This window comes from Penicillium griseofulvum (assembly GCF_001561935.1).
Source record: "Penicillium griseofulvum strain PG3 chromosome Unknown contig_92, whole genome shotgun sequence".
Taxonomy (NCBI): Eukaryota; Fungi; Ascomycota; class Eurotiomycetes; order Eurotiales; family Aspergillaceae; genus Penicillium; species Penicillium griseofulvum.
The window spans coordinates 249162-274465 of NW_024467453.1; the positions used below are offsets into that span (position 1 = coordinate 249162).

The window sequence follows — 25304 nt, forward strand, 5'->3', positions numbered from 1 at the left end:
TCCGTGTTCGAGTAGAAGCTTCAGTCCTGATGTAAAGCCATTTTGAACTGCGTGATGAACAGGAGTCCAGCCCATTTTATCTGTCGCATTGACATCAGGTCCATGTTCTAGAAGAATTCTTAATACACCCTCTTGCTTCTTGTGAACGGCTATGTGAACTGCGGTCCGGCCGGCGCTGTCGCTCTCATTGATGCCCACTGACGCTCTCAGAAGCTCGCGAATAATTAGTTCATGCCCTTGTTCCACTGCTATATGCAGAGGTAAGTGCCAGTCTTGAGGTTGTTCCTTGGCCTCAATCTTTGGACCAGGTGACTGGAGTAAATTGCATTGGGGTGTGAGAGATTGTGGGGGAGTAAGGGGATAGCGTGGTGCTGACTCCATGCTGGATTGACCTGGAATCTGAGTCATTTGTTCGCCGTGAATTGAGGTTGACAACTCAGGTGGCGTCCATGGATAACGCGGCCCCAGATCTTCCGATTTCGGGAGAGTATTGAAGGGCCAATTCATGTCCATATTCGCCTTTTCTTGGGTCATGCTAGCCCTTTGCTCATATTGCTGTACCGGGCTAATCATATCCCATGGAGGGGTTGAACTGATGTAGCCGTTTTGCTCTCCCGCATTAAGTGAAAACCCAGAGTGTGAATTTGTACTCTGTGTTCCAGGGAGATTTCCCAAATCAAGATCATTCAGATGAAATGGCATCGGTCCAGCATCCGCCCCAGGCATGCTCTGAATTGGCGATGAATTGTAAGAACAAGCATTGTGAAGGGGCGGTTCTGGTCCATGGTTTGCTCGGGGAACGTTGCTCGCTGGTATTTCTGTGAGAGGAAAGTCTGGTTGACTTGATGTGCATATTGAGTCGCCTTTCCCGGCTGTTTGGTCCGAGCTTTTCCCTCCTCGTCGACCTATCGATGTCTGTTAGCGTCTGACAATGCCTATAGTACCTGCACTGCATTGGATTGGGGTAACCGTACTACGATGTGTGCGCTGAGAGCGACGATTTTGCAGCTTCCGACGCTCATATCGCTCGTTTGGAATGCAGAGCTCCACTAGTGGGACTTGACTAGGACAGTGACCTTGTATAGAGAATGAAAGATCCATTTGAAGGGTTTGAAAACGAGTATCTAAGCAAGATTGAACAAGGGTGACAAAAATATGCTGTGAAACTGCATGAAACTAAGGCATGTCGAAAATAGTTTTGATGCAAAGAAATTTATATAGTTCTGCCAAGCAGACAGTTTACCTGACGAATCAGACTTAAAGTCAATCACGCTATCTGTAGCGTAAATGACTGCCGGAGACTTTAGATCTGACAGGGGATTCAGCTGAGCTGAAGATAAGCCGAGAAACGTGGGAACAATAAACAGCTTACAAATAACAAAAACGGCCCCCGTGTTTATATTGATGACTCTGCATTAGCTTTGGCGTAATCCTTCTAACGAAAACACCTCCATATTGTCAGCAAGCCACGATGTTGAAGCCATTGATATACAAAAGTCTCATATAGACTTCTGAAATGTAATATTCTTTGAGACTTGAATTTCTGAATTCCAATCTTTGTGCAGTTACTTGAATTTTAATCCAAAGTTCATCATGGCTTCCCAAGAAGTCCAATTCAAGACAATCGATGGTCTTACACTGAGCGGGAGGATTTACCCTAGCAGCGGCGCGGTCCTAGGTCCCGCCATTATTCTTACCGGTGGAGTCCGTCTTACGTGTATATTCTTGCTCTAGGTATCGCACCACTAACAATGAGTCTAGTTTGCAACGGTCAAGGAAATGTTCATCCCGGACATTGCGGCCCAGTTTCAACATGCGGGTATAACCGCATTGATCTATGATCCACGTTGCACTGGAGCTAGCGAGGGAGAACCTCGCCAAGAGCTTGACCCTCACAAACAGGTCTCGGACTATAGCGATGCGCTCACTTTTCTGGCCAGCCAGCCAGGAGTGGACGCCAGCCGAATTGGATTCTGGGGCTTTTCCTTTGGTGGAATTGTCGCACTGAGCGCTGCAACCTTGGACTCGCGGGTGCGCTGGGTGGTCGCCTGCTGTCCATTGACCAATTTTACCTTCGATGGTAAGCGGGCTCGGGTTTTGGCTCGGACTATGCGTGACCGAGAATCTATCATCAAAGGAAACCCGCCATTTTCGCTCCCTGTTCTGACTGAGGAAGGGTTGAATCCTGCGGGATTCGGTGGCGCAGCAGACGCGAATAACTACCGCCTCATCATGGATGCTTTCCGGAACGCGCCCACATATGAGAATAGAACCACGCTACAGACCTACTATAAGATAGCGGGGTGGAATCCTCTCGGGTTGGTCTCTCAGTTGGATTCGGCGTCAGTTCTGCTTCTTACGCCCCAGGACGATATCATCTCCACAGCCGAGGACCAAACTAAGCTGTTTGATTCAATTGTGGCAGATGTGAAAAAGCACCAGCACTTTGAACCAGAAAAGGGTCACATGAATATCTTTGGAGGAGAGTCGTTTGCCCGGTTGATGCAGGTACAGATTGACTTCCTGCAGGACTAAGCAGCAGGCGCCGATCCGAACCAGCAGATATAGTGGCTTAGGAATGGTATATTGGTCACAATTTCATTATTCAACTTGATAAAGAATAATCCTAGGAATCGATGGATATAGATGTAGCTTATGTAAACCTGCACTTAAGTGCGTAGGTAGTTAGCCTAAAGAAGGGAAGATTATTGAACCGCTGAACCGCATATATAAGGCCCGCTTCCCCCTCTGCCTAGACCTTCAGGACCAACGGCTTATTCTCTTGCAAGTAAACTCGCCCGCCTTGAACACTCACTACCTACCCAATGCCAACTCGCGTGCTATGCCTCCATGGGATGGGCACTAATGCCGCCATACTTCGAGCACAGCTGCAGCCAATCCTGGACCTTCTCTCCGCAACAGAATGCGAATTTATTTTCCCCGACGCCCCTTGGCCTTGCGACCCTTTCCCCGGAGTAGCCGACGTCCACGAAGGCCCATACCTTGCTTGGATCCGCACCCCATCTACCGAGCAAATTGCAGATGCCCACACATACCTGCAAAAGTATCTCTCAGATCCAATTGATCTTGTCATTGGATTTAGCCAGGGAGCAGCACTCGCAGCTTCTTTAATGCTGCATAACGAGCTAGCTGGAAAGCCATCACCTTTCAAAGCGGCTATGCTGATATGCTCCACGCTACCGTCTACTCGTTCTCCAGAATATGGAATTGATGTTCGGGATTATTTTGGGATTACTGGGCCGCCTACGGAACGACCAAGAGTATTTCCGGACGAATCGCTCGTTGTCCGACACGAGTACTTCCTACGGACGGAAACGACTCGAGATGCCAATCGACCTGTTTATTACAATATGTTTCACGCGGATGTGGACACAGTCCGTATCAGAATTCCAACAGCTCATATCTATGGGCGTCGAGATCTCTTGTGGCGCCAACAGAGTCTTGCTATGATTCAGTTGTGTGGAGGGAAGGTCTACCGGTTCGAACATGCTGGTGGGCATGAGGTTCCGCGCAGCCAAGCGGAAGAAATGTGTGACCTTATAGAGGAGCTAGTTCATGCGGGGAGAGAAGGATGAAGCAAAAGCCCTTTGCTCAATTTCTTGCGCTAGGGTATATAAATATATTTCTTTTCTTGAAAACCTCTATTTGTTTCCCATGATGCGATAAACGCTGTTGATCCTCGGTTTCCAGGTAGAATACTCCTGAACGGCGCCAAACAACTGGCCAAAAATCCACACGCGGCAGGTGACTGTCCCGAAAAGAAACACATCTTTAAGAGCTACCATGTAGGCTCGAAGAATACCGGGTAATATACCCGATGAAAATTCGTTGTGCAGTCCAATGGCGCCCATAGAAAGCACTCGTCCAGCATCAACAGTCGGAGCATATACTGCAAGTGCAGGTAGCAATTCATTAAAGAATACAGAGTCAGCGACTGATACCGCCCCTCCCATCATTTGGAAAATTGAATTCAATGTCAGTTATACTTCGCGGACCTGAGAGTGAAAACTTACACAAGACAATCGCAGTTACAGATGCAATATCTTCCATCTTGAAGAAGGCCTGTCCGACAACGTCTGGAATTTGAATAGCCAATCCCTGTCCCAGAACCAAGTGTACCTAATATTCGAGGTACTTTGAAGAAGAGCTGTCAACTTGAAGTGTATAGATAAGCCCGGAGCCTATTAGAAACACGGCACTACCAAGAGCTAGGAAAATCGTGAAGTATCCAATGCGTGTAATAGCAATACCAGCTATTGCGGCAAATAAAGCTTCGATCTTGATTAGAATGTGATCTGAGAATTATGCTAGGAATACCGAACTCACCAGAAAGCACGATAAATGGCACACACTTGCCGCCGCGCGCATTCCGTCGATAGCCTGGAAGTAGATCAGGGGGTAATACGTGAAAAAAGTTAGCCCCAGATTGGAAGAATACAAACACGCTTTCGCCATATACCACTCGAGAACGTATTAGACGCGGGGTCAAGGCTGCTCGCTCTCCTTGAAATATTTGGCTAGCCACAAGAGCTAGAGTCAGTAGAACAAAACCTACTAGAAGGCCGATAATATTTGAGTTCCATGACATAGTAACGCCACCCCATTGCATGATCAACAGAAAGCACACTAGAGTGCCAATTGTCAATGCTGCACCAGGCAGGTCAAGCTGTTGTAGCTTTTCTCGGAAGGCGGCAGCAACGGGGCGTGCATGGGACGGAGGACGGAAGAATAAAGCCAAAATCGCCAGCGAAATGCCCCCAATAGGCAGGTTGATGTAGAAGCTATGATGAACTGATAATTAGTCAATGATCATGCAGTATGGCGTATAACGGGCTAGACCAGCTTACCACCATCGCCAAGTAGCGCTATCGGTAAATGCCCCTCCAAGTAACGGGCCGGCTACACTAGCTGTAGCATACGAAGTACCGATTACTCCAGTATATCTTGGCACTTTGGGAGGTGGCGCAACAAATGCAATGACGATGTAGCAGCCCCCGGCGAGGCCTGCAGCGCCCAACCCGCAATTGCACGTCCAACTATCAAAGCTGTGCTATTGGGGGGCACTCCACGTATCAAACTGCTGATTTCGATTAGGATACCTGCTGCGAGAAAGGCAAACTTCAGATCCCAGAACTTGTATAACTTGCCCCAGGTTGATTGAAAAGTAGCCAATGTGAGGAAGAACGCGGAACCATACCAGCCCACTTGATAAAGGCTGTGAAATTCATCTGTAATACGTGGAATTGCTGTGGCAACAATGGTCTATAATCAGAATTAGTACTTAAGACTCCAAGGTTCTGATTTGCTGACCATATCCAAAGCCACCATAAACATTGTAAGCACTAAGGCCACGATAATGATAATGACGACTAAGCGGATACCAGACGGATAGTCCAGTTCCCGTGTAATGGGAGTCTCGCTCGTTGAACTTTCATTGGATTTCACCATACTGAGCTAATGGGAGATCTTCTCTTGATTGCTATCAAAAAACGGATTTAAGATATTGGGGGCGAGTTTCAGCGCTTTCAGCTCATTTTAATTAACGACCTCGTTAATTGTAGTGTAAGTCTCAGCCATATTCACAATCATTTCTCATCTAAATATCTGATTTCTAATCAATATGAATATTTCTCTGCATAAGATGGATCTTACTTTAATCTAAATAGGCGTGGGGCTGTTGCTTACCCGACATTGGGGCGAGATGATTACTCTGCAGATATATTTCCTTCTTGGCAGGCCCGAAGATGGCAACTTAGAACTTTCATACGAAGGCCCCCAAGAGGATTTTGGGGGCCAACTTTAGGGGGTTGCACTGTATTCTCGTATAAAGCAAGTCTAAGGTTGAAGATGATGTCTTTGTACCTATGCTTATCGACATCCCGTTACAATGTGGGTTTCAGAAGTCATCGTCCTGTCGCTCGCTCTTCTAGGTAGAGTCGATGCAACACCCTTGCAGAATAACCTTCATTGCAAATGTACCGCGAAAGATGCATGTTGGCCCGCAATTGCCGATTGGGCATCGTTCAACAAAACACTTGACGGGAAATTGATCGCCACAGTGCCACTTGGGAGCCCATGTCATGACCCCAGCTACAATGGCAAGGAATGCTCGACTTTGGCCGACGAATGGGAATTCGCCACCATTCATGCAAACAATCCTTCTTCGATTATGATGCCTGTGTTTCAAAATGGTACATGCGACCCTTTCCACCCCCAGTCCGACCCCTGTCAGCTCGGGAACCTTGTTCAGTATAGTGTCAATGCGACGACGACGGCCCATGTGCAGGAGGCAGTACGATTCGCTGCACGTAACAATTTGCGACTTGTCATCAAGAATACCGGCCATGATTTCCTTGGTCGCAGCACGTCTGCTGGTGCCTTAGGTCTTTGGACACACAATCTCGATGAGATAACCGTCTTGAAGGACTTCAGTAGCCCAGACTACAATGGACCTGCCATGCGTATTGGTGCAGGAGTCCAGGCAGCGGCAGCATACACAGCAGCTCATGAACATGGCTACCGAGCGATGGGCGGCAGCTGTCCGACTGTTGGTTTAGCCGGTGGCTTCACCCAAGGAGGCGGACTCGGTGCTCTCAGCTCGATTCACGGCCTAGGAGCCGACAATGTCCTGGAGTGGGAGGTAGTGACTGCCAACGGCAGCCTCGTGCACGCCTCGCCGAACAAAAATGCCGATCTCTTTTGGGCTCTGGCTGGAGGCGCTGGAGGCACATTTGGTGTGGTGGTGTCTATGACTTCGAAAGTTTTTGTCGATGCCCCGACCACAGGAGCTTCGTTGGTGTTTGAACTCGATGCTGCACCCTCTGCAGACGCCTTCTGGGACTCTATTTCGGTCTTTCACGCCGGTGCTACACCATTGGTGGATACGGGTTCATTTTTGCTTTCACAAATCACCAACACGACCTTCCAGGTCATTATTACAGCCCCGAGTGTGACAGTATCTACCTTGAACACACAGCTGTCTTATATAACCGGCCATCTGAACAATACAGGAATCGCTTACTCCCTCACGGCGCAAACTGATGCCTCATACTTTGACTTCTTCTCGCGGTATTTCGGGCCACTGCCAGATGGTATCTACCCAGTCGCCCACTTGGTTGGAAGTCGCCTTCTTCCAAGGGACTTTTTCCAATCGGTCGACCGCACGAAAGGTTTACAAGATTTGCTTCGATCCATCACTCCAAACCAAACATACACTATCGCCGTCGAGCTATTCAATGTAAATCAGACCAGTGTTGCGGATAGATCAGTTCACCCGGCCTGGCGCGATTCCATTGCGCACTTCCTTGTCTATTCGACATGGGACTGGAGTTCATCAACGGAGATGGCTGCCCGGTCCGATCGCCTTACAAACGAAATCATCCCTACAGTTGAGGAATTGACGCCTGGTAGTGGTACATACCGTAATGAGGCCAATTACCGCCAGAAAGACTGGCAAAAAGCATTCTTCGGAGACCATTGGGATCGACTCAACAGTATTCAGCGAACTTGGGACCCTAAGGGAGTCTTTTATGCTCCGCTGAGCGTGGGTGCTGACCAGTGGGCGGAGAAAAATGGGGCTTTATGTCGGGTTTCCTGAATAAGTAGTGATTTTGTATCTGAAAGAGGATGAGTGCCTTCTTGTAGGCAATGTATTTACATATTCTTGACCAATCAATGTATGGAAATTCGGTTCCATCATTAGCAAGTTGCTGGCTTTATAGTATATTTAGGTAGCGCATACGTTATGTAAAAAATTACATGGTAAGAAATAAAGAGGACTATTATAGTTTAAGCTCTGGATCTTATCGCGCCCGAGAGTATATAATTGGAACGGAAGAAGCAAGGCTCCCTTCACTTTCTCATATCTTATATATTCTAGGCATCTGAATATTTCTATATAACTCTGTGTTAAGCCTGCCGAGCAAAAGTGCTAGAGAAGAGATGAGAGAATAAAGCTGTGACACGCTCTCAGAACTAGCTGGCCTGACACAGGCATTCATCTCACCACACTGTCTATCTCCAACCTCTATCTACCAGCCGATGGTAGTATCGTCAATGTTCCAGAACTCTCCGGCTCCGTTATCCTTGGTCAAGGTATCGATCTTGGCGACGATAGCATTCACGCTGTCATCGACTTCAACGAAAGCGCTGGGGTAACCCGCAGCCCGGGCAGCATCATTTCCAGCATCGGTTTTGACGGCTCTGTCAAAATATTAGCAAATGCGCTGGGAAAAAAAAGAGCCAAAGGAAAGGCAGTTATATACATACCCAGGGTGAATAGCCAAGGTTGCAATCTTGTCATGTTCAAAGTTGATTTTCCGGACAAAGAAGTTGGCCGCGGCCTTGCTAGCACCGTAAGGCGCAATCTTGAGCGGGATGTCTTTAATACCTCCAATCGTTCCCATAAGACTGCTGCTTAGGATGAAGCGAGGGGAGGATGACTTCTCAAGGAGAGGAAGTGTAGCCTGAAAGAGGCGGACAGGGCCGATAGTGTTTACATCGAGATGGGCTTGAATCTGTGCGATAGTCGAATCGGCAACGGTGGTGAAAGCGGCTGTGTCGAAGATTCCGGCGTTGGCGATAACGATGTCGAGAGCGGACACGCCCTGGCTAGGCAGTTTCTCTACTGCAGCTTTGGCGTCGGTGTTAGAGCTGGCGTCGATCTTGACAATAATCAATCGACTGCCCTTTCCAGTGGGAAAGTCGGAGAGAGAGGTTGCTTCCGAGGAGGTTGGGTTGCGGACGGCTGCGATCACAGTCACATTGTCGCGAGCGAGGTACTTGGCGACAAGGCCGCGGCCAATTCCTGGGAAAATTAGCACATGTCTTGTATAGGTAGAGTTAACCTTTTTGTGGTGGCTTACCTTTGTTGGCACCGGAGATCAAGATGGTAGACATGATGTTTGTGTTTTGTTTGAGAGAGTATATATTCTAATCTTTGCTCTATCCTCTCTTAAGATATGTTATATAAATAATTTGTTTCTTTGTTCTGATGTGATTTGCGATCATTGGTAATGTTCCAATGGATGCAACCTTGAAATTTCTCAGCATATTGGTAATCTCCAACTGTCGTAATATCCATAGCATTTAATCCTTGTCAATGGTGTAATTCAGTAAGATCTTACTTCGAATGGCGCTAATGCAATGTCATCTGCAAGATAATCACGCTAATGCATAACATTAAACCAATGAAACTATACCTTACGCTAGTAGGCTTGAACATCTAATGGACTATGACGATTTAAGATAGATAAAATGCAGTATCCTAGAACTCTTTAGTTTCCCAATTACAAAGCGCCATGCCTTTATCCCTGTCTATTTTCCACATTAGTTACGCGGCACTCGCTGGCGGACTTTATCTGCTAGGTCTAGTCGTCTATCGATTGTATCTAAGTCCACTACGTCATTTCCCCGGCCCCAAATTGGCCGCCGCGACACAATGGTACGAGACATACTATGAGATGTGGTATAATGGAGGAGGAATGTTTACAAAGCACATCAAAGAGCTGCATAATCAATATGGCCCAATTGTGCGAATAAACCCATGGGAACTCCATATCGATGATCCCGAATTTTACGAGACCATTTATCCCTCCTCCGCCCCATTCGATAAGTTATCTGTCTTTGAAAATCGATTCGGCATCCCATCAGCTGCTTTCTCAACAGCTACCCATGCGGTGCACAAGAAACGTCGAGCAGCCTTGAGCCCATTCTTCACCAAAGGTCGAATTCAAGCGCGTGCTCCCTTCCTGCAGCAGCTCATTGACAGAGTCTGCAAGCGTCTGGAATCGGAAAATGTCAAGCAACAAACACCACTTGTTCTGAATCATGTCTTTGCTTGCTTCTCCGCGGACTCCATCTTGTCGCTCGCTTTCGGTGATGAACCCAGTTTCATCGATACTCCCACATGGCAGACACCTTTTGTTGGTGCCATGGATGCTCTGGTAAAATCCACCCACTTGAACAGCCAGTTTCCATTTATGGTCTCGGTAGCAAATGCTATTCCAGAGTGGATATTGTTGAAAACACAATCTTTTGGACCAGTTGTGCAATTCCGCCAGGTAAGACTCTATATTTCCCAATACCAACGAGAAGGATCTCACTAAAATCAAAATATAGTCTCTAAATGAACGAATTGCACGTCTTTTCAAACCAGAAAAGAAACAAACATCTAAAAAACCCTCCGGCGAGAACGCGACACTATTCGAGGTCCTACTCACCTCCTCCCTTCCACCGGAGGAACTCACCCAAACCCGTCTACAACACGAATCAGTGAGTATAGTCGGAGCAGGATTCGACACAACTCGCGAGATGCTCTCAACAATCGCATACCACGTCCTCGCAAACCCGGAAACATATCGCAAACTACGCGACGAACTGCACACTGCCATCCCCGACCCATCGCAGATTCCTACCTGGGCCCAGCTACAACAACTCCCATATCTCACTGCTTGTATTGAGGAGGGATTACGTATTGGTTTCGGCACCGTGCAACGAAGTCCCCGGATTTCACCCACCCCGTTCATCTACGGCAAGTATACCATCCCGCCTGGTACGCCTGTGTCGGAAGATACCTACCACATGCACACTAATGAGAATGTATTTCCGGATCCGGATGTTTATCGACCGGAGCGGTGGTTGGGGAATCCGCGCGGTCCGGATGGTGTTAAGCAACTCAGTAGGTATAATGTCGCGTTTGGGCGTGGGGGGAGGATGTGTTTGGGCATGCAGTTGGCTTATGCGGCGATGTATTTGATGATTGCCAGTTTGATTCGGCGGTTTGATTTTGAGTTGTTTGAGACGAGTCGGGAGGATGTGGAATTTTATTACGATTGGTTGGTTCCCCATGCCCGGCTGGAGAGTAAGGGGGTGCGGGTGCTTGTTAAGGTGGCGGCGTAGATGGCATAACATCTACATTGGGGATTTATTAGATGAAGATGTTGAGATTGAAAGGGAATTTGTGATATTAAAGTTATGTTACATTGTAAAATGGCCATCTTGATCCAATCTCCCATTGCTTGCAGACGATATTGCTGTCTGGGCCTTCTCATAGATCTAACAATCAAGCAAAGCCCATAAAGCCCGACCCACCAATGGTCTGGGCTGGGTTTTGGGCCTTAGCTTCGGGCCAACTGGTGGGTCATGGGTCCCGGGCTGGGTCTCAAAGGCTGGGCCCACAGCCCAGCGGTTGGGCTTTGGGCCCGGGGTTCCGGCCGATTTGTGGGCTTTGCGAAGTCCAATCAAGATTTCTTCCTTCATGATATCTATAGTTACCTAGGTAGTAGTTCAACAGCCGTATGTTAACTGCTATAGCGAAGCGAAAACCTCAATGTGTCGTAATTGAAGTTGACTGTCAGGCAAAAAAAGGGCATCTTGTAAATCTACACGTACATATGTCAAAGTCTATCATTTCATCGTCCAAGTACTAACTGCTCTTATTAGGTATAAAAGTCCACAATACAACTACAGGCGAAGTGGTGAGGTTCCGTGACGTAGTGACACGGAGACAATCAAAACAAGAAAAGGTGACAATTTATTTCTAAACTATAAAACATAAATTGAAGATAACGCCCGAAATCAACGCCCAATATCAAGACTTGGTGAGTTTGGCGATAATCTTATCGCAAAGAGCAAACAGGGAACTAGCACTAGTCACCTCCAGTGTTGAGAGTTCAGCGCCCAGTTCACTGCGAAGCCAGTTTCTGAACTCCACCGCAGATAGGGAGTCTAGTCCGTAGGCACTGAGCGACTTACCCGGCTCCATCGGCTCACTAAGACGCAGCATCTTAGTAAAGCGCTCATTGACCACCTCCACACACGTGGAACGGAGAGCTGCCGCATCGGCACCGGACTTCAGCAAGAGGAAGAAAGCCTGGAGGGCCTTGTTAGCGTCGTTGCCGGCACCACTTTCGCGGGCCTCCCCGTCATCTTGAATGAGGAGGGGAGAGAATCGGGCATCGCGTGTGAGGTCAGCATCCTGTGGCAAGGGAACTGCAATTCCAGTCACAAGCTGTGCTGCACTGGCGGGATTCAGAGCAGGCGTCTGCTGTTGCCATATAGAGAGTTCAAGAATCTCATGAAGAGTGCGTTCATTGATGCCCGTCCAAAGCGTCTTGTCAAAGTGCTGTTGCATACCACCTTGCTCTGCCACATAACCAACGTCTTCGATGACACCGAGGTTTGTTGAATTTGCCGACAAGCCCTGGGCCCGTCGGTACAAGGCAAATGCGTCGAGGAATGCATTGGCCGCAGCGTAGTTGGCTTGACCTTTCTGGCCGACCACTCCTGAGATACTTGAAAGCAAGGTGAAGAACTCAAGAGGAAGCTGCAATTGCAGGGCTGCATTGTGCAGATTCCAGGTTCCCTGGACCTTGCTGGAAATTGTCTCATGGTATTCTTTGACTGTCATGATCTCGTACGGTTTATCCTATTATCCGTGGTTAGCGAGTACCAAGTAGCGCGACATGAGTAACTTACCCGGAGCAGCATGGCACCCTGAATAATTCCACCTATAGGCACAGAGGCCGTTTGGAATACTTTGAGCACAGCTTCGGCATTTGCAACATCAGCCGCGGCGCCATAAACAGCACATCCAAGGGCGGCACAGCTCTTGACAATAGACTGAGAACGGTCGTCGGCAATGCCACTGCGGGACAACGCGATGATGTGCTTCGCTCCGTGAGCAGCCATATGAATTGCCAGACTGCCGCAAAGGCCTCGCAGTCCTCCAACGATAAGGTAGGAAACGGAGGGATTGAGCTGAAGTGACGGGGCCACAGGTCGCACGGGAACCTCGATCTTGTCGGTCTCGCTGCTGGAAATGACGATTTTGCCGATGTGCCGACCACTTCGCATGTACGCAAAAGCAGCGGGTATATTGTCGAAGGGGAATGTTTTGATCGGATGAACTGGATGGATGTGACCTCCATCATAAAGGACGAAGATCTCGTGCAAGAGACTAGAGAGGTCAGCAAATATTAGCGTAAAGATCCCGCCATAACTCACCCAGCAATCAAATCATCCGAAATGGATTTATGTGAGAAGTCGAGGGCGCGGAAAGAACAATTTCGGTCGAATGGCTCCATTGATAGCTTGTTTCGGTCAAGAACGTCTTTCTTGCCGATTTCAACCATAATGCCGCCGTCAGCACAAATGCGCCAGGACTCATCCAGTAGATCGCCAGTCAGCGAATTAAGAATAACATCGATTCCCTGGCCGTTAGTAGCTTCTAGGATCTCGCGCGAAAACTGGGTGGTCCGCGAGGAGAACATGCGTTCGTATGGGATGCCAAACTTTTCATGAAGGAAGTTGCGCTTGTCCTCTGTGCCGACAGTGACATAGATTTCTGCCCCCTTATACTGGGCTAGCTCAATGCTCGAAATACCAATACCACCGGCTGCAGAGTGGATCAAAACGCTCTGTCCCTTCTGGAGGTGGGCGAGGTGATATAGACAGTAGAGAGATGTCAGATAGACACCCGTCAAACTAGCTGCGTCCTCAAACGACAAAGAATCAGGAAGCAGATGGGTACGCTCTTTGGTGACCTCAATACGGTTGGCAAAGCAGCCTTTCTCGAAGACCACGACTCGGTCGCCCACCTTGAATTGGACATTCTTGCCCACACGGCGGACAATACCGGCACCCTCCAATCCGAGCAAGTGCTCATTTTCAGGCACGATACCCATGGTGACGGCCACGTCCTTGAAGTTCAGGCCTGCAGCGTAAATCTCGACTTCAACGCAGCCATCGCGCACAGGTCGCTCTGTCGAAAAGACTTGACCATAGTGAAGCGCGTCCAACGTACCTAGACGCTCAGCACGCAGCCTGGTAGTCGTGGGTAGGTCATGAAGAGACTTCACCTGCAATTCAGCGCCACTACCCTTGGCAACCTGAACTGCATTCACCTGATCATCCGCGAAAAGTCGACTGACATATAGAATGCCATCATGCTCTGCATATTCGCTGTCCAGGGGAGATTCTACTTCTGATGAGCACACTCGGTCAAGAACATGATGAATGGCTGCAAACGCGGCGGAGCTGTCGGAAGTTTCAACGTCAAGGGTAGTTAAGCGCACACTTGGATCCTCTGCGCGAATTGTGCGGAACAAACCGTGGACCAAGGCATTGTCAGGATGAGTGACTTTGAACTGAGAGCCTTTGGTAACCCACAAAAGTGGAGTCCGCTTGCTGAGAACAAGCTCCTTAATGACATCCCACTGCTCGGACTGAACGGTTGTCAATACGGGTGAGACTAATTCATCAAGAACAATTGTTGTGGCTCCGACGGGTAGATCATGAAGCGAAGATCCATGTTCCACGACCTTCCAGCCTCGACCGGTAAGAGCGTCTGTAATGGGGCCAGAGACCTCTCCATTTTGGACCTCGGCGGCTAGTCGAATCAGGTGGACTGTTCGGCTGGTGGTCTCAGTTGAAGCTTCAGAGTTCTGACAGAGATAAGCCCATTGAACAGATCCACTGGGGATGGGGACAACAGTCTGGAAGCCCGCCTCGCGCAAGATAGTAGGGATTTGCTCGATTGGTGTGTGTCCGTTGATAGTACCATCACGGTCTTGGTTTCCCTGTACAGGGAAGGTCTCTGTGATCAAAGCATGTCCTGCTGGTGCAAGCAATGCCTTCACATTGCGTGATATCGTGGCCAGGACTTCGGGGTGAATTACATCATGTTTTACGATGACTAAATCGAAACGGTCGTCCTTTAGGGGAAGATCATTTCGTGTGAGATCGAGAAGGTCAAATGACGCGGATTTGGCAGATTGATACTGCTCTTGCACCGCAACCAGGGAGTTGGGGTCGGATGAAGAGAAGAGATATTGGCGATAAGCTGCCCGCTCCGAGAGATTGGGGCTCTGAAGCCACCAGCTTGAAACGTCATCTCGGGCTAGGTTTGCCTCAAGCACGGTCAGTGTGGGTTTCTTATGCGATGCTAGCTCGATGATGGACTCAATGCGCGTTGCAGCCTGTTCCAAGTGGACTTCTTGTAACTGTGCGGAGGTGAGGAATGTTATATCGGGCTTCCAGGCTGACCGAATGTAGGTTTGAGCAGGCACAGTCTTGTTGGCCTCAAGTCGGTGGAAATGTAAGCCAGTTAGTTTCAGCACCAAAGCACCCGTCTCTGGGTCGTAGACAGAGGAAGAAGCGAAGTAGTTCTTGTTCTCTTCGCGACGACCTTTGCCCGTGTATTCTGAAGTCGCATTGGCCAAACCAACTTTTGGAGCGCGCTCATTGGGATTAATGATAAGGTCGTCAATGATGGCAGGAACCAGCACAGCATCCAGCGCAGTGCGCTTGCCTGCAACCAGTGCAGGTGTAACTGTCTGGAAGCAACCATCAATACTAGCTGGGTGCAATGGATACAAGGATTGGGGGCTCCATTTGGACGGTGGGTACTCAAGCGACACATGGGAACGACTCTGACGCTGACCGACTACCGACTCAATCTCTTGGTGAGTTTGGAAACTTGAGCCGAAACCGTATCCTGCATCTTCTTGCGCCTTATACCAAATTGATGCTTTGGTAGGATGCTGGAGGGGTTGGATATCTGAAGGGGACCCTATCTCGGTTGGGTGTGATTCAGTGCGAATGAGGCCGTTACTGTGTTCAATGCGATTTCCATCCTTAGAAGAAGCAACCCGGAAGTCATACCAGGAATCCTTGGTTCCAGGATGAGGAGAGAGCGTGAGAGTAATTTTTGCTGGCACACCCTCCTCGAGGACAAGCGCTTTGTCGAACCTAACATTTCGGAGTCGGTAGCGTAATTGGTCTGCCTGAGTAACCCCCTCCACAGGCTGGGTCATCTGAGTGCATTGATAGATTGCCTCAATCGCCATCGCACAGAAACCCGAAGCAGGGAAGACGATATCGGTGCCCATCTTGTGGTCCAGAAGCCATGGAAGGTCACCGAGGTCGAGTGTCTTGCGGAAGGTGGGTGCACTCCACGGGGAGTTGAGAATCTTACTCCCCAGCAAATCGTGGTGAGGGAATGGGCGATATCTCCATTCCTTGGAGGCTTCAGACTCATACCAATATTTAGTCTGGTGGTTCCACGCGTAGTTTGGCAAATCAACAATCAGGGACGGACGCTGAGCGTCCGATGGGTTTTTGTTGACTGCGCCGAGGTCCAACGGGCCGCCGGCGATAAAGAATCGGCCAGCGACGTCAAACAAAGACAAAGCTGAGGTCGGGCCACGCTTTGCGGCGGCTATGTAGGTGGCATTTTGGGCGTCGCCTGAGAGTGACTTTTTGATCTGGGAAATCGGGCCCGCTAAAGCACCGCTAGGACCCAGTTCAATCAAGAAGTCCGCTGACCCGGTCGACAGCATAGAGCTACACGCTTCATTGAAACGCACCGGAGAGACCATGTTGGTCTTCCAGTACTCTGGATCAGCCTCTCCCAGCATCGGCGAGCCAAGGACGGAGGAGAACATTTTCACGGCGGGTGAACCTGAGAGAGGCTTCCCGCAATGAGCCTGTAGCAAAGAGATGTAACGATCACCAATCTCAGCCATGTACTTGGAGTGATAGGCCAAATTGACCTGTAGCAAACGGGCAAAATGGCTATCTTGTTCGAGCCGGTCCTTGATCTCATTCAGATGTTCAACCTTTCCAGAGAGCGTCACGCTGGAGCCGCTATTGAAGCAGGCGATTTGCACTGTATCTGAGTTAGGGCCGATGTATTTGACGGCTTCTTCTGCGCCTAGGCCTACAGCCATCATTCCAACGCCCTTTTCGGCAGTTTGCGTTCCAGCCAATTCTTTGGCGGCCTGGCCACGGAAGAAGGCAATCTTTATCGCATCTTCCGGAGTCAAGAGACCTGCGGCGTAGGCTGCGGCAATCTCTCCAGAGGAATGGCCGACCACACTTTCGGGTTGGATTCCCCAGGATTTAAGAAGATCAATTAAGACCAGCTGCAATGCCGTCACTAGTGGCTGAGAGAATTCAGGCTGACGCAGATGCTCTGGGCTTCTAGGTTCCACCAGCTCTTCTAGCAATGACCAGGTCGGTGCCTGGGGCAAACTCTGTAGTGCCGAGTCCAAGCCTTGGAGAACCTGCTTAGCTTGTGGGAATAGCTCCACCACACCTTTACCCATTTGAGACCACTGGGCACCCTGGCCTGTGAACACAAAGCCAACACGAGGCTTCTCGGGGCTCTTTTTGCCGGTTACAAGAGATGCATCGTCTATTTGGGACTTGTCGGTGAGCAGGAAGCCACGAGTGAAGAGACTACTTCGCTGGGCCAAGGTATGAGCCAGGTCTGATAGCTGCACCTTGACTCGAGGATCGAGGAGATGGCGCTGAAGGTCCGCAACGTATTTCTTCAATGAAACATCATCATTCGCAGAAAAGGTGAGCAACTGGGGTCGTGCGTTTGGCAAATCCACGTCCTCGTCGTCAAAGAAGGACTCAACTTTCGTAAAGGAGGAGACGTGGGGAATCTGCTTTTGACCCAAGAAGGAAGCCGCATCTTGAATCACAACATGGGCATTGGAGCCACCATAGCCGAAAGAATTCACGGAAGCAATCCGAGAGGCGAAAGCCTTGGGCCAGGGCAAAGCCACCCGGGAGGCCTTGACTTTGAGACCCTCAAAATCAATCTTTGGGTTTGGGTCGATGAATGTGGGATTTCCGGGGATGATACCCTTTTCCACCGCCAGCACAGCTTTGATGAATCCGGATACGCCAGCGGCAGGTTCAGAATGTCCAATGTTACTCTTGATTGATCCAATTATCAGAGGTTGGTTCGCTGGCCGGGTGGGAGCGAAGACTGCAGCGGCAGCCGCGACCTCAATTGGGTCACCTGCATGTGTATCAGTATCAGACCTCAGAATGAAAAACAGCGGACTGGGAAGTCTTACCTGCTAAGGTACCTGTTCCGTGCGCTTCCAAATATCCCACCTCATTCATATCAGTGATGCTGGCGGCAGCAAATGCGGCACGCATAGCGGCAACTTGAGCCTCCCCATTTGGACTGGCAATACCTGGCGTCCATCCATCGCTATTTGTTGCAGTTCCGCGGATGATTGCGCGGATAGGATCACCGTCCCGCAGTGCTGCATCGAGTCTTTTAAGAATAACGGCGTTGATTGCCTCGCCTTTACAATAGCCATCTGCTTTTGCGTCGAAAGTATGACAGCGGCCGCTAGCTGATGAGGCGGCACGCATGGCTCCCATGTCTTGATTTTGGTCGGGGCTGAGGTAGAGGTTTGCTCCGGCCACCACCGCGCCTTCAACCTGGCCGGTTTGAATATATCGGCAGGCAACATCAACGCTGACTAGACTCCCTGAGCATGCGGTATCAATAGTCATACTAGCCCCCCTGAGGTTCAGGAAGTGGCTGATGCGGTTACTCAAAATGGCGCGGCCTACTCCAATCGTCATCCCATCGACTCGGTCCTCGGGATCGCGCATTTGCATATCTTGATAATCGACTGCATACGATCCCACAAAGCAGCCATAGGGGGCTCCGTTGAGAGACTCCAATGACAAGCCGGCATTCTCCATCGCCTCATAGACTACTTCAAGTAGTTGTCGCTGCTGTGGGTCAATAGCGATGGCATCAGCAGTCGATATGTTGAAGAAGCCGGGGTCAAAATCGGCCGGATCAACGTCTTCGATGAACATGGCGCCTGGTGTTCGAACGGTATGGGGCTTTCCCGACTTGTCATAATGGCCTTCGAGACTCCATCGTGAAGCGGGAGGGTCATTTGTGGCAACACCTCCACGCTCGAGAAACTCCCATAGCTTGCTTGGATTTGTGCTATGGCCCGGCAAACGATTTGCTAGCCCAACCACGGCGATTGGATCTTGCCGGTATTGGGGTTTGGCGACAGCTGGCTCCTCCTGAAGTGGCACCGGGAGGGAATAGTTTTCGCTGCCTGTGTGATTGATGACCATTTTGTTGTTCCTGGTGTGATATTGGGATTGAACCTCGACTGGACATCCACAAGCTTGAGCATCCTCTTATACATATACATCCTTCTAATCTTAAGCTGTTGTAGATTGTCATCACAGTCTGGGCCAAGCTCTTCGCGATAAGCTGCTACTGGTTTCCGTGTGTATCTGTCGAAGCCTGTAACTCAAACATTCTCCACGTGTATGGGAGATGGATCCATCTCAAGCTGACGTGAGCTGCCAGGTCAGCTTCCTCTAGAGCTCGAAGCCCCACAAATCCTGCAAGATCAGCGATGCACCATAATCAGCTAACCACATCGGTGTTCGCACAAATTATTAAGGTTGCTATTGGGCTTGTTCATGGTAAATCTTCAGGAATTTCAAAGCTGACCCACTTTAATTGGCTTAGAGCGATAATGCCCTGGGCAAGCGAAGGGCTTAGAAATCTGGATAATACAACCTTGAAAGAGGACGTGGGTCTGTTACTGGCTGAGCTGATAGATCCTGTCGCTTTTCTCCAGGGGGTGTTCGCAATTTCCACCTCTGGTCACGAAATGGGAGAGATTTTGGGACTTCCAGCGGCGAAGTAAGCACCCACACCTCCAGGGCTGACCAGGTGGGCACTATATTTACACTTGCGGGATATAAGAAAACTGGACTGGATTACACGGGAAATCAATGCGAATATGCACTTATTGGATATGATGCCTGCTGTGCCTATCTAGACCTTCGTAGAGCAAATTGAGAAGAGAAAGTTAACTTGGGGTCGAATTTGTACTTCCTACTTTATTTATACCGTTATGTCCTTGCTTATACTCCGTACACGGATTGTGTCTCGAAATCAGTACATCAATTGATAGTTCATGATCCTTTTTTACTACTATATCCTCGATGGAAGTGATCAAAATATATATAACACCACATCTGATACCCCAGTTGGTCTTGGCAAACCTGCTTGTGTTTTTCAATGAAATATTTACATCGCATCGATAATAAGGGACCTCAGTAGTAGAGACATCATAATAGCCCTGGAGTACTGAGACTTGAAGACTTGAGATCCACCTGTGGACAAATGTACTCTTATCTTAGACATACACGCTAAACTCTTTACGGTAGTGGGCATACCGTCTCCAAAATTCCTAACATTCCAGACTGCACCCTGTTAACAGAATGGCAAAAAATTCTCTCGTACTCCCTCGTCCAGGGACAAAAAGTACCAATGACACCCAAAAGCCAATTAGGGCTCCATCTGAAGCTCTTTTCACCTCAACATTTGGCAATCTCCTACCAAAGGCATCATACCTAGAGACTCCAAACGGGCAAGCAGCATATTACTCTCTACCGCCAGTCTCAGCTTCAGCTCCAGAATCAGGGAACCAAGTCTCACGTGTACTATTCGTACACGGCGTTCAGACGTCGGCAATCGGCCTCCAGCCATTAGCCACGTCTCTATCAGCGCGCTTCCCATCTGCACACTGCGTACTACTTGATTTATGGGGCCACGGGCTAAGCGATACCCCTATTCTAGCGCATACACCTGAATTATTCCATGAGTTGCTTCTAGCATTAATGGACCGGCTGGGATGGCCTGATGCGCATTTTGTGGGGTACTCGTTTGGAGGGTCGACGACAGTGTCGTTCACGGCTCGGCACAGCGAGCGTGTTACATCGATAGTGCTAGTTGCACCGGCGGGGTTGGTTCATGCGGCGCAGTTGGGAGAATTGCAGAGGAGGTATATGGCGGGTGGGGAGGGATTGGAGGAGCAGGCGCGGGACTGGGTGTTTGAGTGGCTGGAGGGAGGTAAATTGGTTGTTCCTGTGGATTGGAAGGAAAGAGTTGAGAGGGGGGAAGTTGTTGCGGAGGCAGTGCGGGATTGGGAGGTTAGAGAGCATCGCGGCCATGTAGCCAGCGTGGTGGGGATTGTTCGGGATGGGGGTGTGTTTGATCGAGATGCAGAGTTTGCTGTGGCGGCGAAGAAGGGAATCCCGAATCTGTGTATTCTGGGAGAGTTGGATGATTTGTGTAGTGTGCAGGATTTAGCTACGGTTGGGATGCAGAATGTTTCTATTATTCCGCAGGTCGGACATGGTGTGGTAAGAGAGAAGGCGCTAGATGTTGCTTGCCTCATCGAGAATTTCTGGAATGCATTATAGCTAGTACCCACTAGGTATAGATGTCGACATATATACCAACTATGTAGCATCTAACTGTCTTATATTTTAGAAAGAATAAGTGGACGAACCTTCAAATACTACTCGCTGTACAAACGCGGGTATCAACGGAAATCAATGAACTTGTTACCAAGTACTGCCCAGATGATCAACATTGGATGGTAGGCCTCGGTAGTAGCCCAAATCTAGATGGGCGCAACGCGGCAAAATGCTCAAGATCAATATATAAAGAGCCACATGATACTCGATCGGTAGCCAGGGCAATGAAAGAAGAGAGAGATAAAAAAATCTAACCAAGAGAATAACTATGATACACCGGAATCATGACAAGCACCAGATTTATCCACGGACTTTTCGGTAACTTGGCGGGTGCCACGACTGTTTGATCATCTTGCCAGCCCAGACTGGAACCAGAGATACAGCTAGCACAGCAAACACGCGCCACAGCCAGTCCAGGGTGATCACGAAACGTAGGTCAAAGTACTCGCCTAGGAAAGGAACACTGCCTGCGTATACAAGCAGCGTACCAATCAGACAGACGATCATGACCGGGTGCCAGGTTGTAATTGCAGTGGCGACCATGCCAAGCTCATTGAGTACGAGAGCCGTGAAGGAAAGACTAATTAGGCGCGGCCCTGTGATAGTATCCAACAATATCTGAGAAAGACCCTGGATCACTGCACCCTGGTAGACAGAAATGAGAACCCAGCCAAAGAACGAGCGGTAGCTTAAACTCTTCCCTGTCTTGAGCTCTTTGTAGAGCTCTGGGTAGAGATTGGCTAGATGCTCGTCCACATCCCGATCAAAGGCGAGAGAAAAAACGGGTGCGTTGGTGTAGACGGTCGCGTAGCCGACCATGAGCCAGTTGATGAACAAGCCCTTAGGATCGAAGTGGCTGGCGATGCTGTACATCGTCTGGCAAACACTGATGATTAACCCACGGTGCATGATGAACTGTGCTAGTTTAGCAGACCGCTTGTATGAGTTGCGGCCGTGCCAGACTAGAAGCTTGGTGATATGGTGGAACTGCGTGATACTGAAATCAGCGGCCAGGGAGGCCTGGCGGCCTTCCTTGCCCACAATACCAATCCCGACATCGGCTGCTTGAATCATCGAGACATCGTTGCCACCATCTCCAATGCAACACACACGTTTCTTGGTATGTTGGCGAATGAGCTCCGCAATCTCAGCTTTCTGCGTAGGGGAGCATCGGCATGCGATCACGGCGGGGAGTAGCACCGCGACAGAGATGAAAGCTGTTTTGAATTGGCTGAGCATGAGGTTCAAGGACTCGCCATCAATCAGCAGGCAGCAATCAGTCTTGTTGCGCAAGAAGTCAAGAGCTTCTTGGGCAGTCGACTTGTTTGTGACTTTCGTGACTGTGTGAATGTACTGGCCCCGGGAGACCAATTTAGCAGAAATAGCGACACAACGCGCTGTCTCCACTTTGTCGCCCGTCAGCATCCAGATCTTAACACCGGCATTGCGTAGCAGCTCCAGAGAGGATTTCACGTCGCGCTGCAGCCGATCTTCCACTCCAGTCACACCGGACAGCTCTAAATCTTGTTCGAGGTATTCGCTGACAACCTTCGCCATGCCCGCATCCCGCCCTTGGAAAGATAGCGATGCTTGCTTGTATTTAGTAGAGAAGGCTTCGTATTGCTCTGCGGAGATTCGTTTGCGCCCAACAACGAGAGTTCGCAATCCTTCACGAGCCATGTTCGTAGTCTCTTCGTCCAGCCAGTCATTCGCTTGAACAATAGTGGTCATTACAGTATCTGCGCCCTTCTGATAGAACCAAATTTCGCTATTGTCTTGGCCGGATTCAGAGTTGTTTTCATCGTGTTCGAATTGAATGATAATCCCCATTCGCTTGGAGTCAGATGTGAACGGGAAGATGTCGAGAATTCGAGCCCGGACCACAGCCTGCTTCGAGTCGGTGGATTCTAGGACGATACTTTTTCTGTCTCGGTATGCTAGCTTTAACCCGACTTCTTCGGTATATCGAATAATGGCGATTTCATCAGGGGACGACGCTTGATAGCTCGTCACCTTCCGGCCGTCCTCCTCCTCCTCTGTGGTCGGTGTGACGTTATGGCAGAGAGCAAGTGCTAAGATGATGTCCCGGACGCGGGAACCAATCTCTCTTCTTGTCCGCGGCGCTGTGGCATGGCCGGCCTGAGTTCCAAAGACAGTCGAAGGAGTGATCAAGGTACTACCCGAAAGAGCAAAAGCTTGACGAATAAATGAGGCAACTTCATCCATTGCTTCATTGGCATATGATACAGTACCAACGTGTATCTTTTTCAGCTCCATCTCATTCTGGGTTAACGTTCCCGTCTTATCTGAAAGTAGATATTCGATCCTTCCTAGGTCTTCTGGAATTGTACTGGTGCGGACGACGGTTCCTGGAATGTCTTTGTCCCGTTCGATGAACCGCCCATATACCGACTTGGCCATGTCCAGATTGACCCGAAGGCTCATGGGAATAATTGTGGAGAAGAGAATGAGATAGATCATGATCGCAACGTACCATTCCTTGTCGTTTGTCGGTTGGAATCTTTGCAATCCGACAAGGATGATCGAGAGAGTAAGTGTGAGAGCGCAGAGAATTTTGGTAAGGTTGTTGATTTCGAGTTCTAAGAGGCCGATCTTCGACCGGGAAGCGGAAGTCGAAAGCGAAGCCCGGGTTTGCGACCCTGTATAGATGATGACAGCGTAGGTGATGGTATTAGACGCAAGAACAGTGTTGGCCCAGGCGGTATTGTCGATTGTCAAGGGAGCTGACTGACTTTCAGCAGGCCCATGCGTTCCTTCGTTGTGTGGAGGCCCAGATGATTTGTCAACATGAGCATCATAGAATCCAGTGGGTGGTCCCAGCCCAATAGTCCCAACAAATTCATTGACTCTCTTATCAGGAGCGCTAGCTGTGATCTGTAGTCGACCTAAATCGCTCAGAGGGAGCGACTGAGACAGCATGGAAGGCAAACGCAGCTTCCAGTCAGTCTCGCCGTCCAATTGATCAGTCCGTATGAAAGTATCGCCCACAGATGAATTGTCAACACCTTCACCACCCTTCGATGCGGTGTTGGCTGTCGGCTCGGTTGATCCCTCGCCTGGTTCGAGCAAATCGGAAGACGCCTCAGTGACAGGTTCTTCCGTCAATGATTGACGAGGGCTGGCAGAGTCATTCGAAATACTCTTCAGAATTACCACATCGGCGGGAAGGCGTTGGTTCTTGCGGACTTTTAGCACATCACCAACTTTCAGGTCTCGCGATTTTTTTGTGACCTCCATCGCGTTGGATCTTCCTAGTGCCAGAACGCAGTATTCTTCCGCATTGGCTTCGGCGTCTCGTCGCCGGCGACCAATATCGTCAAGTGCCTCTTTACCCAATGATATTGAAACCACGAAGGCCAATGGCGCAATGTAGGATGACATATAACCAATCCGCAGCACCGGGATGACCTGTGATAAAGCCACAAGCAAGAAGTAGATGTTGAAAAAGAAGGAAAATTCGTTGTAAAGGGTTCTCGGTAGAAAGCTCCATGGTGTGTACTTCGCGTTCGAGACCACATTAGCCGGATACTTAGCAGCCTGGTACTGCCCGACAAGTACTTCACGGGGAGGTTGGTTCTCGGATTCATTGTCACTTGATCCAAATCGGATTGATGCGTCTTGCAGAAACGCGGGAGTTTTGAATATTGGGAAGCGGAATCGGCTGCCTTTCTTGGTAGGTTCATCGTTGAAATCGCGAGTCGAGGCTCTGCGGTCGAGGAGAGGTGCATCGTCGTCTTCTAGATTGCGGGAGCTTGCATGTGAGTCCCGCAATCCTTGTTCCTCTCCGTTATCTAAAAGCGCATCGGTATCATCCTCCAAGTCTTCGTGTCCAGACGCACTGCGTCTCCACCGACTTGCTGCTCCAACACGCAAGTTGCGCAGCGCGATACCCGGTCCATAGCTTCTTTTGCGGCCAGTATAGTCCCGAGACTCATGATGCTGTTGAGGCGATGTCGTGCTGGGGTCTAGCTCTTCTAGATCCAAGTCATCGTCCGAGTCCGAGAAGGTGTCAGGCGCATCGGAATGGTCTAGGGGGTGTAGGTAGTCGGATGAGGAAGGCATTCTTGAAAAAGCTGGGATGATTCAAGTCAAATCGACTGCGCTGGCTGTATGCAAGGTTGTGCTTTTGGGCCTTGCATCAA

At 49.5% G+C, this 25304-nt stretch overlaps 9 protein-coding genes across 9 annotated transcripts; 5 read left to right on the plus strand and 4 right to left on the minus strand.

Moving 5' to 3' along the window:
- Positions 1-1593: 1593 nt before the first annotated feature.
- PGRI_068990 (uncharacterized protein) lies at positions 1594-2535 on the plus strand (the record flags this gene model as incomplete). Its single annotated transcript, XM_040794613.1, has 2 exons — positions 1594-1704; positions 1762-2535. 2 exons carry the CDS (start codon positions 1594-1596, stop codon positions 2533-2535), a joined length of 885 nt encoding a protein of 294 aa, XP_040648944.1.
- A 290-nt stretch (positions 2536-2825) lies between these two features.
- PGRI_069000 (Serine hydrolase FSH) lies at positions 2826-3596 on the plus strand (the record flags this gene model as incomplete). Its single annotated transcript, XM_040794614.1, has 1 exon — positions 2826-3596. The coding sequence occupies one exon, from the start codon at positions 2826-2828 to the stop codon at positions 3594-3596; it is 771 nt and encodes a 256-aa protein (XP_040648945.1).
- A 66-nt stretch (positions 3597-3662) lies between these two features.
- On the minus strand, positions 3663-5469 carry PGRI_069010 (Major facilitator superfamily domain, general substrate transporter; the record flags this gene model as incomplete). The annotated part of the gene is made up of 7 exons (XM_040794615.1): positions 3663-3910; positions 4035-4097; positions 4374-4401; positions 4577-4802; positions 4869-4920; positions 5121-5283; positions 5332-5469. 7 exons carry the CDS (start codon positions 5467-5469, stop codon positions 3663-3665), a joined length of 918 nt encoding a protein of 305 aa, XP_040648946.1.
- Positions 5470-5908: 439 nt separating this feature from the next.
- PGRI_069020 (FAD-binding oxidoreductase) lies at positions 5909-7618 on the plus strand (the record flags this gene model as incomplete). Its single annotated transcript, XM_040794616.1, has 1 exon — positions 5909-7618. The coding sequence occupies one exon, from the start codon at positions 5909-5911 to the stop codon at positions 7616-7618; it is 1710 nt and encodes a 569-aa protein (XP_040648947.1).
- Positions 7619-8051: 433 nt separating this feature from the next.
- Positions 8052-8919, minus strand: PGRI_069030 (SDR family oxidoreductase; the record flags this gene model as incomplete). The annotated part of the gene is made up of 3 exons (XM_040794617.1): positions 8052-8223; positions 8290-8827; positions 8886-8919. The coding sequence occupies 3 exons, from the start codon at positions 8917-8919 to the stop codon at positions 8052-8054; spliced, it is 744 nt and encodes a 247-aa protein (XP_040648948.1).
- A 401-nt stretch (positions 8920-9320) lies between these two features.
- PGRI_069040 (cytochrome P450) lies at positions 9321-10920 on the plus strand (the record flags this gene model as incomplete). Its single annotated transcript, XM_040794618.1, has 2 exons — positions 9321-10082; positions 10141-10920. The coding sequence occupies 2 exons, from the start codon at positions 9321-9323 to the stop codon at positions 10918-10920; spliced, it is 1542 nt and encodes a 513-aa protein (XP_040648949.1).
- A 691-nt stretch (positions 10921-11611) lies between these two features.
- Positions 11612-18933, minus strand: fma-PKS (polyketide synthase fmaB; the record flags this gene model as incomplete). The annotated part of the gene is made up of 4 exons (XM_040794619.1): positions 11612-12448; positions 12499-12979; positions 13027-17836; positions 17895-18933. The coding sequence occupies 4 exons, from the start codon at positions 18931-18933 to the stop codon at positions 11612-11614; spliced, it is 7167 nt and encodes a 2388-aa protein (XP_040648950.1).
- Positions 18934-20499: 1566 nt separating this feature from the next.
- Positions 20500-21084, plus strand: PGRI_069060 (alpha/beta fold hydrolase; the record flags this gene model as incomplete). The annotated part of the gene is made up of 1 exon (XM_040794620.1): positions 20500-21084. The coding sequence occupies one exon, from the start codon at positions 20500-20502 to the stop codon at positions 21082-21084; it is 585 nt and encodes a 194-aa protein (XP_040648951.1).
- A 357-nt stretch (positions 21085-21441) lies between these two features.
- Positions 21442-25224, minus strand: PGRI_069070 (aminophospholipid-translocating P4-type ATPase NEO1; the record flags this gene model as incomplete). The annotated part of the gene is made up of 1 exon (XM_040794621.1): positions 21442-25224. The coding sequence occupies one exon, from the start codon at positions 25222-25224 to the stop codon at positions 21442-21444; it is 3783 nt and encodes a 1260-aa protein (XP_040648952.1).
- Positions 25225-25304: the final 80 nt, after the last annotated feature.